General features: G+C 44.9%; 1 protein-coding gene across 2 annotated transcripts in view; it reads left to right on the forward strand.

Moving 5' to 3' along the window:
* Nucleotides 1–845: 845 nt before the first annotated feature.
* Nucleotides 846–17,858, forward strand: part of adam22 (ADAM metallopeptidase domain 22) — a 472,931-nt gene continuing 455,918 nt past the window's right edge. For both annotated transcript variants that reach the window (XM_070881347.1, XM_070881348.1), the window contains exons 1-3: nt 846–1,051; nt 1,307–1,500; nt 1,892–1,968. In XM_070881347.1, coding sequence (XP_070737448.1) covers nt 964–1,051; nt 1,307–1,500; nt 1,892–1,968 — 359 coding nt within the window. In that variant the 5' untranslated portion in view covers nt 846–963. The remainder of the gene's footprint in view (nt 1,052–1,306; nt 1,501–1,891; nt 1,969–17,858) is intronic.

Raw genomic sequence — 17,858 nt, forward strand, 5'->3', positions numbered from 1 at the left:
TTCCTGAGGTGCGGTGCCCAGAACTGAGATTACATTTGGTCTACTTTGGCAGGAATTATTTTAGTAACAGAGCTGAATGTGATGGTTGGAGAATCAAACATCAATCATTATGGTTCCATATATTATTTATATACACACAATGCATTTTCATCATTAATATTCTTTCAGTACAGATCAGATCGATTTAAATACTTAGGAAGTGATGCCAAAAGAAAAATGATCTTATTGTGAACTAAACTGTCCTAAACATATAGCAGAATTTTAATTCACGAATTATTATACACATAAACGTTGCTAACAATCAGATTTGCGTGTAATATGAATAGGTAAACCTTTCTAAATCAGAAAAAAATGAGACTTGTTAACTAACAATCTGTTCATCTCAGGGTGTTTGTACAATATCAGAACTGGAAATACAGCATTAACTGCTTGCAATGCTCTGCAAGTAACACATTTGGCCTTGTAAGTGAATTCACTTTCTCAGAAATGATCTTTGAAAGGGTTCAATAGATTAAAATATTAATACAGGCATGTGATATCCTGCTATGGCAGGATTACCTCTTGCTGCAGTCTCCGCACTTGCTCGAGAGTACATCTCCCAGAGATCGTTACGATGCTCCTGCCCATGCTCAGTGTCGGCCCCGCACTCTGCAGCCGGCGAGATATGCGAGGGGATTGACGTGAACGTGGACCAGAAATGAGGAGATCTGGCTGACTGCGAGAAAGGGAGGAGGAGGAGGTGCGTACTCAGAAGCTCTCAGCCTGTCACTGCCATCCAGTGCTGCAGCCTGCACTCCAAAGGAAGCAGAGCAAAAAAACACACACACAGGAAACAATACGAACGAAACCCTAGCCATTCCGTAGGATCCAGCCAAGAAATATTAATTATTGGGAGAAAGGAAAGGAAGATTTTTTTTGATTTTCCCCCCTCCCCCTCTTGCAGTGTTATAAAGAATATGAAATATGAAGCCTTTACCGCGTCAGATTGCCTTGGTATCTCTGTGTGGATTAGTCTACCTCGTTCAATCTAGCAGCTCCAATAGAATCGCTGGTAAGATTCTCAGCAGCTTCTTAATCTTTTGCATGTTAGGCATTTTCTTGGTTGGGTTTTTTTTTCGGAAAGAAAGGGAGCTGAATAATGTTTTTTAAATGTGGAGTTTTAGAGGTGTTTGCGAAAGAGAGTTGCGTGATTTGTGCTTTTTAACTTTTGATGGGGGCTCGGATGGGAGGTTTAAGGAGGTTAGAAATGATGCCGACGAATGAATGGAACTGACAGCAGTGTATCGGGGCACCGTGCACATTGCAGGTTGGGCTGAAGGTGACGACGCCTTGAGGAGAAGGGAGGCGGCGGCGGCCAGCGGGGGGGCGCGCGGCTTGCAGCGGCCCCAGACTACCAATCCGCTTCGGCTCATCGACAGCACAGACAGCGGGGAGCGAGGCGGCCGGCTCGGCCTGGACACCCGCGTGAGGAGGGCAGCAGAGCGGGCAGCCCCGCAGCCGGTAAGCGACGTCCAGCTCAATTCTGTTGATTTACAGTATTGTTTAAAATGTGCAAATACAAACAGCGCATTCCCTCCTAACGCCCCTGGAAACGTTGGCTGCATTATATTAAAACAAAACACCGCATCAAAAAAAATAGAGGAGCTGCTTTGCACAATTCACTAAATCAAAGTGATTTAAAAACATTTAATTCTCCAGCACAGGGTGCAAATGATTTGCATTCGTTACGGTTTATTGCATGTTTTTTTTACACAACCTGTAAAGTCTGAACACATGTTACCGCAAGGCGAGTGCTGGGTTTGCACAAAATTTCGTTGCATTTTTGAGTATGCACAATTGATTTGCTGATGGTTATCTGGTTATTAATTGTTGCTGTCTTTGATTCCTGCAGTCCACACACATTGCCCAGGCTACCTTCCAGATTGATGCTTTCGATTCATCCTTCATTCTCGATGTTGAACTAAACCAGTAAGTACACATGAGGAGGGTGGTGGGGAAGCCCGGAAGTAACAGCAGCCCACACTGCAGGCACTTTGCATCGCTTTAGTCTTGACATAAGTATTTCTAAGTCGCTGGGCGAATGAATTACTTTGGGCTCAAGTTTGGTTTGGAGATTATGGGTTGTTCTCGCTGTTTAGTATTGCGACGTTCCTACACCGATTCAGTTTTCCGTATTACTGACAACGTCTTGATTGGCGGAGTTTCAGATGGCTCGGACTGCTTGTTTTTATGGAATTGTCAAGTTGCTCGTGCGCTTGCTGTGTGTGTGTGGGCACGCTTCAAACGATTCAATGTGATAGAAAATACCTGGGAATCTGTGCCAAAATTTAACTTAAAGGGTTTGAACATTATAAATGTGTTGGAAAAGTTGCTGTAGAACAGGTAGACCTTTTTAAATGAACCTCGTGAGAACTTTAGCGAATAGTTTTTCCATGTTAAAATAACATTTATCTTATTAATCATTTGAAAAGCCCATGAGATGGCCGTATATTGAAATTATATGTTTCAGCAACCACTATGAAGAGGTGGCTGCGAGCCACCAAGATCTAAAAGAGCACAATATGAATCAGACATACAATATATGAAGAGGATTAAATGAAAAACTTCAAAAAGTAACTGTAATGAGTTTAACATAATTTTGACGGAAGGTGTAATACAAAAAGAAAGGCACGTCTATATAGTACCTTTCACGACCACCGGACACCCCAAAGTGCTTTACAGTCAATTAAGTACTTTTTGAAGTGTAGTCACTGAGGCCAATTTGCGCACAGCAAGCTCCCACAGACAGCAATGTGATACCGATCAGATAATAATGATATTGATTGGCCAGGACACCGAGGATAACTCCTGCTCTTCTTCGAAATAGTGCCATGCGATCATTTACGTCCACCTGAGAGAGCAGACGGAGCCTCGGTTAATGTCTCCTCCAAAAGATGGCTCCGATAGTGCAGCATTCCCTCAGTACCGCACTGGAGTGTCAGCCTAGATTATATGCTGAAGTCTTCAGTGGGACTTGAACCCACAACCTTCTGATGCAGAGGTGAGGGTGCTACCAACTGAGCCACAGTTAACACTGCCAGTGTTTTCATTCTAGTTACATAGAAACATAAGAAACATAGAAAACAGGTGCAGGAGCAGGCCATTACACGGCAGTTATACTCATGATCTTTCATTCAGGGTGCTGACAACCAAGAAGTGACCTTTAATCTTCAAGGTGTAGGCAGAAACATAATGAAATTCACTTCTAAAATTGGCCAGCCTTGCCATACATCCCCATGCAAATATTGACCCATTCTCAGGGATCCCCTGTCCCAACTTCTGAAAGGTAGCTATCCACAGTAAAACAGTGTTCCCAGTTTCAGTAGCTGTAAAATAGCCATGAATTGAAATTAAATGGTGATAGCAGATTTAAAAGGAACAATCAGGATCTACATCATTTGGAAATCTGACCATCATCCTACCTGCCCTCCCCGGGTCTAATTTTGAAAACTTTTGATGGATGGTCTCCTAACTCAAGTACTTTTCTGAAGACGAAATACAGACTGTTGTCTGCATTTGAGACAATTAAAGAAGCACCAAATTATAGTTTGCTCGAAAACAATCTCTCTAAACTTGAAATATAGGCTACCCTGATGCTTTTGAACTTGTTTCAAGTAACTATCATGCTTACATTTTAGATATTTCATATCAGAAATTGCGAGAGAAAGATTAAGATGTTGGCACCATTTTTTTTTTGGACCCAGTTTGCTTGCTAAATGTCAATAAATGGGAAGTGACAATAACCGGGTTTCACTCGTTTCTGTCGTTTACTTCAAAGATCAATCTAGATGAATCCTATTACGGTAAAGTCGATATAAAGACAGACACTTTTTGCTGTGACTATGGCTGTAATTTTGTACAGACTTTGATTATTTTGTCTGTTCGAGTGAGCTGAGGGACACTTCTATCGGATTAGTGTAACATAAGAACATAAGAAACATAAGAAATAGAAGCAGGAGTAGGCCATTTGTCCTATCAAACTTGCTCCGTCATTTAATAAGACCATGGCAGAACATGAAAATGATAACGCAATATATGTGCGCATGAATATTTTAGCTGTATAATAGCCATGAATTGAAATTAGATGGTGATAGCAGATTTAAAAGGAACAATCAGGATCTAAATCATTTGGAAATAGCCTTGGGTTTTAAATGTGGGGGGGAAACACAAAGAATAGTGGAAATTGTAGGAATAATGGTTTGAAATTTACAATTTGTTTAGGGTGTTAATGCGATATCTAATCTGGCTCGCTTTTGAGTCATCCTGCGTAACTGAGTTCGGTTACAAGAATTTATCTAAATCTTGACTTTTCAATTTGGTATACAACAAATAACAATTTTATTCTCCTTCTACATAGTTAAGGATAAGATAATTGTTAACTTAATCACTGGTAATAGAACATTAATTCAGTTGAGTTAAAATAATAAAACATTAATTGTACATTTAACATAGCATGATTCAGTTCAGAATTAATGTTACAGCCTTGGCTTGGTTCGATTTAATGTAGCTTGGCAACAAAACTCAGCTGTTAAGATTAAGTTTGTGCTTGACAAAGTACATTGCAATGAATCACATCTATGGGAATGGTCGGATAGTAGTTATGTTACTGGACTAATAATCCAGAGACATGAGTTTAGAATCCCAGCACGGCAGCTGGGGAATTTAAATTCAGTTCATTATATAAATCTGGAATAAAAAGCTAGTTTCAGTAATGGTGACCGTAAAACTATTGGATTGTCGTAAAAACCCATCTAATTCACTAATGTCCTTTAGGGAAGTAAATCTGCTGTCTTTACCTGGTCTGGCCGTTATGTGACTCCAGACCCACAGTCGTGTCGTTGACTCTTGACTGCCCTCTGAAATGGCCGAGCAAGCCACTCAGTTGTACACAACCGCTATGAAAAACAATAATAATGTAACTGGATGGACCACCCGGCATTTACCTCTGCACCGGCTTCGGACACTACAGCGGCACGCCCAGCCCAGTCGACCCTACAAAGTTCTCCTTACTAACATCTGGGAACTTTTGCCAAAATTGAGCGAGCTGTCCCACAGACTAGTCAAACAGCCTGACATAGACATACTCACAGAATCATACCTTTCAACCATTGTCCCAGATTCCTCCATTACCATCCTTGGTTATGTTCTGTCCCAGTGGCAGGACAGACGCAGCTGAGGTGGTGACACAGCAGTATACAGTTGGGAGGGAGTGGACCTGGGAGTCCTCAGCATTAACTCCGGACCCCATGAAGTGTCATGGCTTCAGGTCAAGCATGGACAAGGAAATCTCCTGCTGATTACCACCTACTCCCCTTCCTCAGCTGATTAATCAGTACTCCTCCATGTTGAACAGCATTTGGAAGAAGCACTGAGGGAAGCAAGGGCACAGAATTTACTCTGGGTGGAGTCTTCAATGTCCATCACCAAGAGTGGCTCGGTAGCACCACTACTGACTGAGCTGGCCGAGTCCTGAAGGACATGGCTGCCAGACTGGGCCTGCGACAGGTGGTGAGAGAACCAACACTAGGGAAAAACTTACTTGACCTCGTCCTCACCAATCTACCTGTCGTAGATGTATCTGTCCATGACAGCATTGGTAGTAGTGACTGCTGCATAGTCCTTGTGGAGATAAAGTCCTGTCTTCACACTGAGGACACCTTCCATCATGTTATGTGGCACGACCAGCGTGCTAAATGGGATAGATTCAGAACAGATCTTGCGGCTTAAAATTGGGCAACTATGAAGTGCTGTGGGCCATCAGTAGCAGTAGAATTGTATTCCACCACAATCTGTGACCTCATGGCCTGGCATATCCCTCACTCTACCATTACCATCAAGCCAGGTGACCAACCCTGGTTCAGTGAGGAGTGCAGAAGAGCATGCTAGGAGCAGCACCATGCGTACCTAAAAATGAGGTGCCAACCTGGGTTACCAGCAACACAGGACTACATGCATGCAAAACAGTGGAAGCAGCATGTTACAGACAGAGCTAAGCGATCCCACAATCAATGGGTCAGATCAAAGCTCTGCAGTCCTGCCATATCCAGTTGTAAATGGTGGTCAACAATTAAACATCTAACGAGAGGATAGGGTCCATGAATATTCCCAACATCATTGATGACAAAGCCCAGCATGTGAGTGCAAAAGACAAGATTAAAGCCTTTGCAACCATCTTCAGCCAGAAATGCCGAGTAGATGACCCATATTGGCCTCCCCCTGAGGTTCCCACCATCACAGAAGCCAGTCTTCAGCCAATTCGATTCACTCCATGTGATATCAAGAAATGGCTGAGCGCACTGGATACAGCAGTGGCTATGGGCCTTGACAACATATCCCGACTGTCGTGCCGAAGACTTGTGCTCCAGAACAAGCCATGCCTCTAGTCAAGCTGTTTCAGTACAGCTACAATACTGGCATCTACCCGACAATGTGGAAAATGGCCCTGTTCACAAAAAGCAGGACAAATCAATCTGACCAATTACCACACCAACAGTCTACTTTCAATCATGAGCAACGTGATGGAAGGTGTCGTCGACAGTGCTATCACGCAGCACTTATTCACCAATAACCTGCTCACCGACGCCCTGTTTGGGTTCCGAAGGACCACTCTGCTCCTCACCTCACTACAGCCTTAGTCCACACATGGACAGAAAAGCTGAATTCCAGAGAAGAGGTGAGAGAGAGTACCCTTGATATAAGAACATAAGAATTGGGAGCAGGAGTCGGCCATTTGGCCTCTCGGGGCTGCATCCTCCATTCAATAAGATCATGACTGATCATCTACCTCAACTCCACTTCCTGCACTGTCCCCATATCCCTTGATCCCTTTAATATTCAAAAATCTATCGATCTCTGTCTTAAATATAAAAGACTGAGCCTCCACAACTCTCTTGGGTCGAGAATTCCAAAGATTGACCACCCTCCGAGTGAAGAAGTTTCTCTTCAACTCAGTCCTAAATGACCGACCCCTTATTCTGAGACTGTGACCACTGGTTCTAGATTCCCCGGACAGAGGAAACATCCTCCCTGTATCGACACTGTCTAGTCCTGTTTGAATTTTGTATGTTTCAATGAGATCACCTCTCATTCTTCTAAACTCCAGAGAATATGAGCCGAGTTTGCTCAATCTCTCCTCATAGGACAATCCCCCCATCAGTCTGGTGAACCTTAACTGCACTCCCTCTATGGCAAGTATATCCTTCCTTGGGTAAGGAGACCAAAACTGTACACACTATCCCAGTGTGATCTCACCAGGGCCGTATATATTTGCAATAAGATATCTTTACACTTATACACAAATCCTCTTGTAATGGAGGCCAACAAATCATTTGCTTTCTTAATTGCTTGCTGTACCTGCATGTTAACTTTCAGTGATTTGTGCACAAGGATACCCAGGTCCCTCTGAACACCCAACATTTCTCAATCTCTCCATTTAAAAAATACTCAAGGCTCCATTTGACCAAGTGTGGCATCAAGGAGCCCTAGCAAAATTGAATTCAATAGGAATCAGGAAACAAACTCTCCACTAGCTGGAGTAATTCCTAGCACAAAAGATAGTTGTAGTTGTTGAAGGTCAATCATCTCAGCCCCAGGACACCGCTGCAGGTGTTCCTCAGAGCAGTATCCTGGGCCGAACCATCTTCAGCTGCTTCATCAATGACCTTCCCTCCATCATAAGGTCAGCAGTGGGGATGTTCGCTGATGCTTGCAGAGTGTTCAGTTGCATTCACAACTTCTCGGATAATGAAGTAGTCCATGCCTGAATTCAGCAAGACCTGGACAATATACAGGGTTGGGCTGATAAGTGGCAAGTAACATTCACGCCACATAAGTGCCAGGCAATGACTATCTCCAACAAGGGAGAATCTAACAACAGCCCATTGACATTCAACTGCATTACCATCACCCAATTCCCCACCATTTACAGCCTGGGGGTCACCATTGACCAGAAACTTAGCTGGACCAGCCACATAAATACTATGGCTACAAGGGCAGGTCAGAGGCTGGATATTCTGTGGTAAGTGTCTCACCTCCTGACTCCCAAAAGCCTTTCCACCATCTACAAAGCATAAGTCAGGAGTGTGATGGAATATTTTCCATTTGCCTGGATGAGTGCAGCTCCAACAACACTCAAGAAGCTTGACACCATCCAGGACAAAGCAGCCCGCTTGATTGGCACCCCATCCCCCACCTTAAACATTCACTCCCTCCACCACCGGCGCACCATGGCTGCAGTATGTACCATCTACAAGATGCACTGCAGCAACTCGTCAAGGCATTTTTGGCAGCACCTCCCAAACCCGCGACCTCTACCACCTAGAAGCACAAGGGCAGCAGGTGTATGGGAACACCATCACCTCCAAGTTCCCCTCCAAGTCACACACCATCCTGACTTGGAAATATATCGCCGTTCCTTCATCATGGCTGGGTCAAAATCCTGGAACTCCCTCCCTAACAGCACTGTGGGAGTACCTTCATCACAAGCACTGCAGCAGTTTAAGAAGGTGACTCACCACCACCTTCTCTGGCAAATAGGGATGGGCAATAAATGCTCGAAGTGATGCGTCTCCTGACTCTGCCTCCCCCGAGCACAATTTCCACTAACCATTTTCTGCGCGTGCATCCTCCCGACGCCCAAAATCGGAAGTGGGGCCCCGAACATGTTCATTCCCAAGCCTCTGACCAAATCCTGGGCGCCGAGCCACCCGCAGCGCCACAAGCCGCTGAGACCCGAGCCGCCAACCGGGCCTCTGGGATCTTGCAGTACAGGTTGAACCTCTCTTATCCGGGGCTCCCTTATCCGGCACCACCCCTCGTCCGGCACCATTCCTGGCCACCAAATGGCCTTGCGCAGAATCCTTCCTTCCCCGGTCTCAGAACATACATTTAAAAAAAAAAAATAAAATTGTGCAGGGTACTTACCAATATAATCTTTCTCCTCGATGTCGGGGTTATCAGCTGCCTCCTCCTCATCACCCTGCTGGAACTCCTGCCGCCACAGTCCTCGGGCCGGTTGCTCCTCCGTTCAGCATTTCCTCGGGGGAGGGGGTCAGGCCTGCTTGGGCCGCGCCGAATCTTCGGAGCCTGCCGACATTTAGGGGCCCGCTCGGGGCGCGCTGACTGTTCGGGGCCCGCTGGCACTTCGGGGCCCACTCGGGCTGCGCTGACTGTTCGGGGCCCGCTGGCACTTCGAGGCCCACTCGGGCTGCGCTGACTGTTCGGAGCCTGCCGACACTTCGGGGCCCGCTCGGGCCGTGCTGGGACTTCAGGGCCCGCTGCGGCCCCCCCCTGCCACCCCCCAGCCCAATGACATTCCCTCATTTGGAATAGGCCCGGTCCCGGGGGGAGTGGAGCGAGGGAGCCTTGTGTGGTCCCGGATAAGGAAGGTTCAACCTGTATTTTTGTCTCATACATTGTACAGAACTATGGAAAGGAAGCTTGAAATTGTAAAAGCTCATCTGAAAGTATAGTAGTCCAGAAAACTGGAAAACACAACAGTACACCTTTCAGCATCTTGAAAGTAAAACCCTTTATCCGATCTCCAAAGCAATTTTGATGAAAGATCCATGCACAAAATCAATGTTAATAGACTGAGGAGAGAGAGAGAGAGAGAGAGAGTGGGGGGAGCTTTGTGAAGGAGTTGTATGGGTGGGGGGGGTGTAGAGAGAGAGATTTGTGGAGGGGGGCCGCGTAGAGAGAGAGCCTTGTGTGGGGGGAGTGGAGAGAACATAAGAATTAGAAACAGGAGTAGGCCATCTAGCCCCTCGAGCCTGCTCCGCCATTCAAAAAGATCATGGCTGATCTGGCCGTGGACTCAGCTCCACTTACCCGCCCGCTCCCCATAACTCTTAATTCCCTTATTGGTTAAAAATCTATCTATCTGTGATTTGAATGCATTCAATGAGCTAGCCTCAACTGCTTCCTTGGGCAGAGAATTCCACAGATTCACAACCCTCTGGGAGAAGAAATTCCTTCTCAACTTGGTTTTAAATTGGCTCCCCCGTATTTTGAGGCTGTGCCCCCTAGTTCTAGTCTCCCCAACCAGTGGAAACAACCTCTCTGCCTCTATCTTGTCTATCCCTTTCATTATTTTAAATGTTTCTATAAGATCACCCCTCATTCTTCTGAACTCCAAGGAGTAAAGACCCAGTCTACTCAATCTATCATCATAAGGTATCAGCCTCGTGAATCGTCTCTGTACCCCCTCCAAAGCTAGTATATCCTTCCTTAAGTAAGGTGACCAAAACTGCACGCAGTACTCCAGGTGCAGCCTCACCAATACCCTGTACAGTTGCAGCAGGACCTCCCTGCTTTTGTACTCCATCCCTCTCGCAATGAAGGCCAACATTCCATTCGCCTTCCTGATTACCTGCAAACTAACTTTTTGGGATTCATGCACAAGGACCCCCAGGTCCCTCTGTACCTCAGCATGTTGTAATTTCTCCCCATTCAAATAATATTCCCTTTTACTGTTTTTTTTCCCCTAAGGTGGATGACCTCACATTTTCCGACATTGTACTCCATCTGCCAAACCTTAGCCCATTAGCTTAACCTATCTAAATCTCTTTGCAGCCTCTCTGTGTCCTCTACGCAACCCGCTTTCCCACTAATCTTTGTGTCATCTGCGAATTTTGTTACACTACACTCTGTCCCCTCTTCCAGGTCATCTATGTATATTGTAAACAGTTGTGGTCCCAGCACTGATCCCTGTGGCACACCACTAACCACCGATTTCCAACCCGAAAAGGACCCATTTATCCCGACTCTCTGCTTTCTGTTAGCCAGCCAATTCTCGATCCATACTAATACATTTCCACTGACTCCGCGTACCTTTATCTTTTGCAGTAACCTTTTGTGTGGCACCTTATCGAATGCCTTTTGGAAATCTAAATACACCACATCCATCGGTACACCTCTATCCACCATGCTCATTATATCCTCTAAGAATTCCAGTAAATTAGTTAAACATGATTTCCCCTTCATGAATCCATGTTGCGTCTGCTTGATTGCACTATTCCTATCTAGATTTCCCGCTATTTCTTCCTTAATGATAGCTTCAAGCATTTTCCCCACTACAGATGTTAAACTAACCGGCCTATAGTTACCTGCCTTTTGTATGCCCCTTTTTTTAAACAGAGGCGTTACATTAGCTGCTTTCCAATCCACTGGTACCTCCCCAGAGACAGGAGAATTTTGGTAGATTATAACGAATGCATCTGCTATAACTTCCGTCTTCTCTTTTAATATCCTGGGATGCATTTCATCAGGATCAGGGGACTTGTCTATCTTGAGTCCCATTAGCCTGTCCAGCACTACCTCCCTAGTGATAGTGATCATCACAAGGTCCTCCCTTCCCACATTCCTGTGACCAGCAATTTTTGGCATGGTTTTTGTGTCTTCCACTGTGAAGACCGAAGCAAAATAATTGTTTAAGGTCTCAGCCATTTCCACATGTCCTATTATTAAATCCCCCTTCTTATCTTCTAGGGAACCAACATTTACTTTAGTCACTCTCTTCCGTTTTATATAGAGAGAGAGTGTCTTGTGTGGGGGGAGTGGAGCGAGGGAGCCTTGTGTGGGGGGAGTGGAGAGAGAGAGAGAGCCTTGTGTGGGGGAGTGGAGAGAGAGTGCCTTGTTGGGAGGGAGGCGGGGGGTGGAGAGAGAGAGCCTTGTGTGGGGGAGTGGAGAGAGAGTGCCTTGTTGGGAGGTGGAGAGAGAGAGAGAGCGAGCGAGAGAGAGAGCCTTATGGAGGGATGGAGAAAGAGCCTTGTGGGGGGGAGAAAGAGAGACGCAGGGGTGAGAGGGAGGGGGGAGAGAGAGCGCCACGGGGGTGGGGAGGGGGTGTTGTGTGTGTGTGTGAGGAGAGAAGGGGTGGGGGGTATCGGAGGGGAGAGAGGGAACTCGGGGAAGACAGATCATGTTCTTCCAACCCCCTTTACATCCACGCCCGATTTCTCGGAAAGCTCAGTGCGTGTGTTACAAGGCACATCATTGGAGTGGATGAAATCCAGAAGTCACGACACTGTCACTATTCACTTCATACCCAATAAACCTGTTAATGATCTGTGACCCACACACAATGCTTCATCTATACCCGGGAGGGTGGGAGGAGAAAGGTCATTCACTTGTGCTGGGGTAAGGGACTTTGACTGGGAAGGGATGCACTTGCACTAGGGTAAGGGACTTGGGCTGGGGGAGGGATGTGTCCTCTCTGACTTCTGAATTCAAAATGGATCATGTTACAATGTGCAAAGTTAGACTGAGCGGTTCCATTTACACATTCCGAAGAAACTTCAGGGTGTGGCTTATCCTCCAGGGAGACCAATCAGCAATAGGTCATGTGGTAATGGAGAGCCAATTCAGTTCGTACAAATAAACGCATCCATAAATGCTGGCCTTGCCAGTGACGCCCACATCCCAGGAACAAATTTAAAAAAAATTAACAGTAGCAGTCATGCTCTTCCTTGTTCGATGTTTTAGTTGAAGTTACTTAGTTGAAGATCCAACACCGTCTCCAGTGCGCCAGTGCAGCCTTTGGCCGCCTGAGGAAAAGAGTCTTTGAAGACCAGGCCCTCAAAACTGCTACCAAGCTATAGTAATACAGGGCTGTAGTAATACCCACCCTTCTGTGTGGCTCAGAGACATGGACCATGTACAGTAGACACCAAGTCGCTGGAAAAATATCACCAATGATGTCCCTGCAAGATCCTACAAATCCCCTGGGAGGACAGATGCACTAACATCAGCGTCCTCGTCCAGGCTAACCTCCCCAACATTGAAGCACTGACCACACTTGATCAGCTCCGCTGGGCAGGCCACATAGTTCGCATGCCAAGCACCAGACTCCCAAAGCAAGTGCTCTACTCTGAGCTCCTCCACGGCAAAGGAGCCAAAGGTGGGCAGCAGAAATGTTACAAGGACACCCTCAAAGCCTCCCTGATAAAGTGCGACATCCCCACTGACACCTGGGAGTCCCTGGCCAAAGAGCACCCTAAGTGGAGGAAGTGCATCCGGGAGGGCGCTGAGCACCTCGAGTCTCAACGCCGAGAGCATGCAGAAATCAAGCTCAGGCAGCAGAAAGAGCGTGCGGCAAACCAGTCCCACCCACCCCTTCCCTCAACGACTATCTGTCCCACCTGTGACAGAGTCTGTGGCTCTCGTATTGGACTGTTCAGCCACCAAAGAATTCACTTCAGGAGTGGAAGCAAGTCTTCCTCGATTCCGAGGGATTGCCTATGATGATGATGAGTTGAAGTTAATACAACGATAAGAATATATACCTTTTTGACTAGGTAACAATTTCATTCCTATATGGAAAACAGTTCCTTCTCCACTATGTGGTAATTCCATTTTCTCTGAAAGATCACTCTGAAATGTTTGGTTAAAGCTCTTGTTATTTTTAGTAGGCCAATAGACCCTTTGATTCTTAACTGCCTGCAGAAAACCTGCTTGTATAATTGGCCTTTTTTTATCTCCCATTAACATTTTAAACATACAATATGCATTGAAAATGTCCAAATTCTCATTATCTGTAAGTATTTATTTTACCTCTACCATTTGTGAAATCATACCTTGATCTCTTAACTCTGAAGAGATCACGGTGGCTGCCTTTCATTTTGTTAGTGTTGTAGTGAAAGTTGCAGGAGCAGTATCCCTCATCAGTGACAAAATGGCTCATTTGAAGGATGGTGCTCATGGATTGATTGTGAAATGAAGGGTTAGATTCACATACTGGAGTGTTTAAAAACATTTTATAACCTTTCTCCAGTTCAAGTTGTCTCCTACATTCTTATCCCATCTCCTGCTTTTTAGGATTCTCCTTTTCCAAACACTATTCTGAGTGAGAGGAAGTCATAAGAACATAAGAATTAGGAACAGGAGTAGGCCATCTAGCCCCTCGAGCCTGCTCCGCCATTCAATAAGATCATGGCTGATCTGGTCGTGGACTCAGCTCCACTTACCCGCCCTCTCCCCGTAACCCTTAATTCCCTTATTACTTAAAAATCTATCTATCTTTGACTTGAAAACATTCAATGAGCCAGCCTCAACTGCTTCCTTGGGCAGAGAATTCCACAGATTCACAACCCTCTGGGAGAAGAAATTCCTTCTCAACTTGGTTTTAAATTGGCTCCCCCGTATTTTGAGGCTGTGCCCCCTAGTTCTAGTCTCCCCAACCAGTGGAAACAACCTCTCTGCCTCTATCTTGTCTATCCCTTTCATTATTTTAAATGTTTCTATAAGATCACCCCTCATCCTTCTGAACTCCAAGGAGTAAAGACCCAGTCTACTCAATCTATCATCATAAGGTAACCCCCTCATTTCTCGAATCAGCCTAGTGAATCGTCTCTGTACCCCTTCCAAAGCTAGTATATCCTTCCTTAAGTAAGGTGACCAAAACTGCACGCAGTACTCCAGGTGCGGCCTTACCAATACCTTATACAGTTGCAGCAGGACCTCCCTGCTTTTGTACTCCATCCCTTTCGCAATGAAGGCCAACATTCCATTTGCCTTCCTGATTACCTGCTGCACCTGCAAACTAACCTTTTGGGATTCATGCACAAGGACCCCCAGGTCCCTCTGCACCACAGCATGTTGTAATTTCTCCCCCTTCAAATAATATTCCCTTTTACTGTTTTTTTTCCCCAAGGTGGATGACCTCACACTTTCCAACATTGTATTCCACCTGCAAAACCTTAGCCCATTCGCTTAACCTATCCAAATCTCCTTGTTGCCTCTCTGAGTCCTCTACACAACCCGCTTTCCCACTAATCTTTGTGTCATCTGCAAATTTTGTTGCACTACACTCTGTCCCCTCCTCCAGGTCATCTATGTATATTGTAAACAGTTGTGGTCCCAGCACTGATCCCTGTGGCACACCACTAACCACTGATTTCCAACCGGAAAAGCACCCATTTATCCCGACTCTCTGCTTTCTGTTCGCCAGCCAATTCTCTATCCATGCTAATACATTTCCTCTGACTCCGCGTACCTTTATCTTCTGCAGTAACCTTTTGTGTGGCACCTTATCGAATGCCTTTTGGAAATCTAAATACACCACATCCATCGGTACACCTCTATCCACCATGCTCGTTATATCCTCAAAGAATTCCAGTAAATTAGTTAAACATGATTTCCCTTTCATGAATCCATGCTGCGTCTGCTTGATTGCACTATTCCTATCCAGATGTCCCGCTATTTCTTCCTTAATGATAGTTTCAAGCATTTTCCCCACTACAGATGTTAAACTAACCGGCCTATAGTTACCTGCCTTTTGCCTGCCCCCTTTTTTAAACAGAGGCGTTACATTAGCTGCTCTCCAATCCGCTGGTACCTCCCCAGAGTCCAGAGAATTTTGGTAGATTATAACAAATGCATCTGCTATAACTTCTGCCATCTCTTTTAATACCCTGGGATGCATTTCATCAGGACCAGGGGACTTGTCTACCTTCAATCCCATTAGTCTGTCCAGCACTACCTCCCTAGTGATAGTGATCATCTCAAGGTCCTCCCTTCCCATATTCCAATGACCAGCAATTTTTGGCATGGTTTTTGTGTCTTCCACTGTGAAGACAGAAGCAAAATAATTGTTTAAGGTCTCAGCCATTTCCACATTTCCTATTATTAAATCCCCCTTTTCATCTTCTAAGGGACCAACATTTAATTTAGTCACTCTTTTTTCCGTTTTATATATCTGTAAAAGCTTTTACTATCTGTTTTTATGTTTTGCGCAAGTTTCCCTTCGTAATCTATCTTCCCTTTCTTTATTGCTTTTTTTAGTCATTCTTTGCTGTTGCTTAAAATCTTCCCAATCCTCTAGTTTCCCACTAACCTTGACCACCTTATACGCATTGGTCTTTGATTTGATTCTTTCCTTTATTTCCTTGGTTATCCACGGCTGGTTATCTCTTCTCTTGCCGCCCTTCTTTTTCACTGGAATATATTTTTGTTGCGCATTATGAAAGAGCTCCTTAAAAGTCCTCCACTGTTCCTCAATTGTGCCACCGTTTAGTCCTTGTTTCCAGTCTACTTTAGCCAACTCTGCCCTCATCCCACTGTAGTCCCCTTTGTTTAAGCATAGTACTCTCGTTTCTGACACAACTTCCTCATCCTCAATCTGTATTACAAATTCAACCAAATTGTGATCATTCATTCCGAGAGGATCTTTTACGAGGAAATCGTTTATTTTTCCTGTCTCGTTACACAGGACCAGATCCGAAATGGCTTGCTCCCTTGTAGGCTCTGTTACATACTGTTCTAAGAAACAATCCCGTATGCATTCTATGAATTCCTCCTCCAGGCTACCCCCTGCGATTTGATTTGACCAATCGATATGTAGGTTAAAATCCCCCATAACTACTGCCGTGCCCTTCACCCAGGCTTTTGCTTACATGACTGTAATCAGTGGGTAAGAGGTGTTGACTTGCTCACTAATACTCTTTGTTTATTGTGAGTAAGCACCTGGTCTTCTCTGATGATCTGGCTGCAATATTAACAGATGGGGAGTCACAGGAGGCACCTGATGCCCTTCATTCTGCAGCACAGCATATTGGTAAACATACCCATTGAAGCACTGGAACACTACTGTCTTGGATTGTTTGCATTCAGTTTTTGTTTCCCTGAAGTACAATAATGGATTGCTTTATTTTTGGCTTCAGGTAAATGTAGTTTTGTTGTTTGTCTTTGTTTTGAGGGCTTCAGTCCCAAGTCGCCGCTGTATGATAACCATTATGAAAAAACATTGCGAATAAGATTGATTTGATATATATTATCATGTAGTGATGCAGCTAGCTGTTGATGGTTATCTGACATGACATCAAAATTAATCAGTAAAATACACAATGCTAAAATTGAAGACAAAGTGAGTCCTGTTCTATAATTTTATATTTGCATCATTGAGAAACAATGTTTTGCTTTTAATATTTCCCTTCTCCATGTACTGTTTATTTTGCCAAGAATATAAAAGTTAGTGTAAGAAAAAGACATTTGGCCCACCAAAGCTTATCCCTCTTGTACAATAACTATCCAACTTACTTCCAGGTCCCTGCCATCTCTGAGACTGAGTTGACTTCTAAGATGAGCACCAACGCAACACAGAATAGGCTACCTACTGAGCGTTACCTTGTGAGGAGGTGTCTTACTTCTGCTTCATTTCTATGCTGTGATGGTACAGCAGAAATTAGAATTCACTTTAGAAAAATTTTCTTTTAGTGCTAAGTCTAACGAAATTGTAAACCGCCTTGTAAAGAATGCTTTTGATACATAGAGTACAGAGGCAATCTTTACTCTAGTGAGGAACCACAAATGTGAATTCATGATCCACCACAGTATACTGGAATAAATGTGCTGCATCCTTATTAACTGATCTGTAGGAATTGCAGCTAAAATTGCATGTGTAGGACAGTGCACTGAACTTCCTGTTGGCTGACCGACCATTGTATCAATTTACTACTGTTATAGAGGTTGTGGACAGTCTTCATGAGATTGTCTGGTCCAGTGTCAATGAGCTGGATTTTACCAACATCATTGCCCGCTCCAGCCCACTGTCCAATATGATTTTCCCCTGATTGGGCTTGTTAAGCCCGCCCAGCGTGTTTGCCGGCCAATTGAAGGGAACAGGTCTGATGACGTAATTTAATAATGCAGCATCAGCCGGTTTCCTTAAAGGAACCATGTGCAAATTAATTTTGACATTTGTACTGTCATTATTCTACAGCATTGAGATGCTGTAAACACTAACAAGCACTGCATGGCTGCACCCAGGCTCTTCCATGATTCCCTCCATGCTTATAGAGGGAGTCACAGTATGCAGGGAGGTTCCC

This window comes from Pristiophorus japonicus, chromosome 5 (assembly GCF_044704955.1).
Source record: "Pristiophorus japonicus isolate sPriJap1 chromosome 5, sPriJap1.hap1, whole genome shotgun sequence".
NCBI classification, from domain to species: Eukaryota; Metazoa; Chordata; class Chondrichthyes; family Pristiophoridae; genus Pristiophorus; species Pristiophorus japonicus.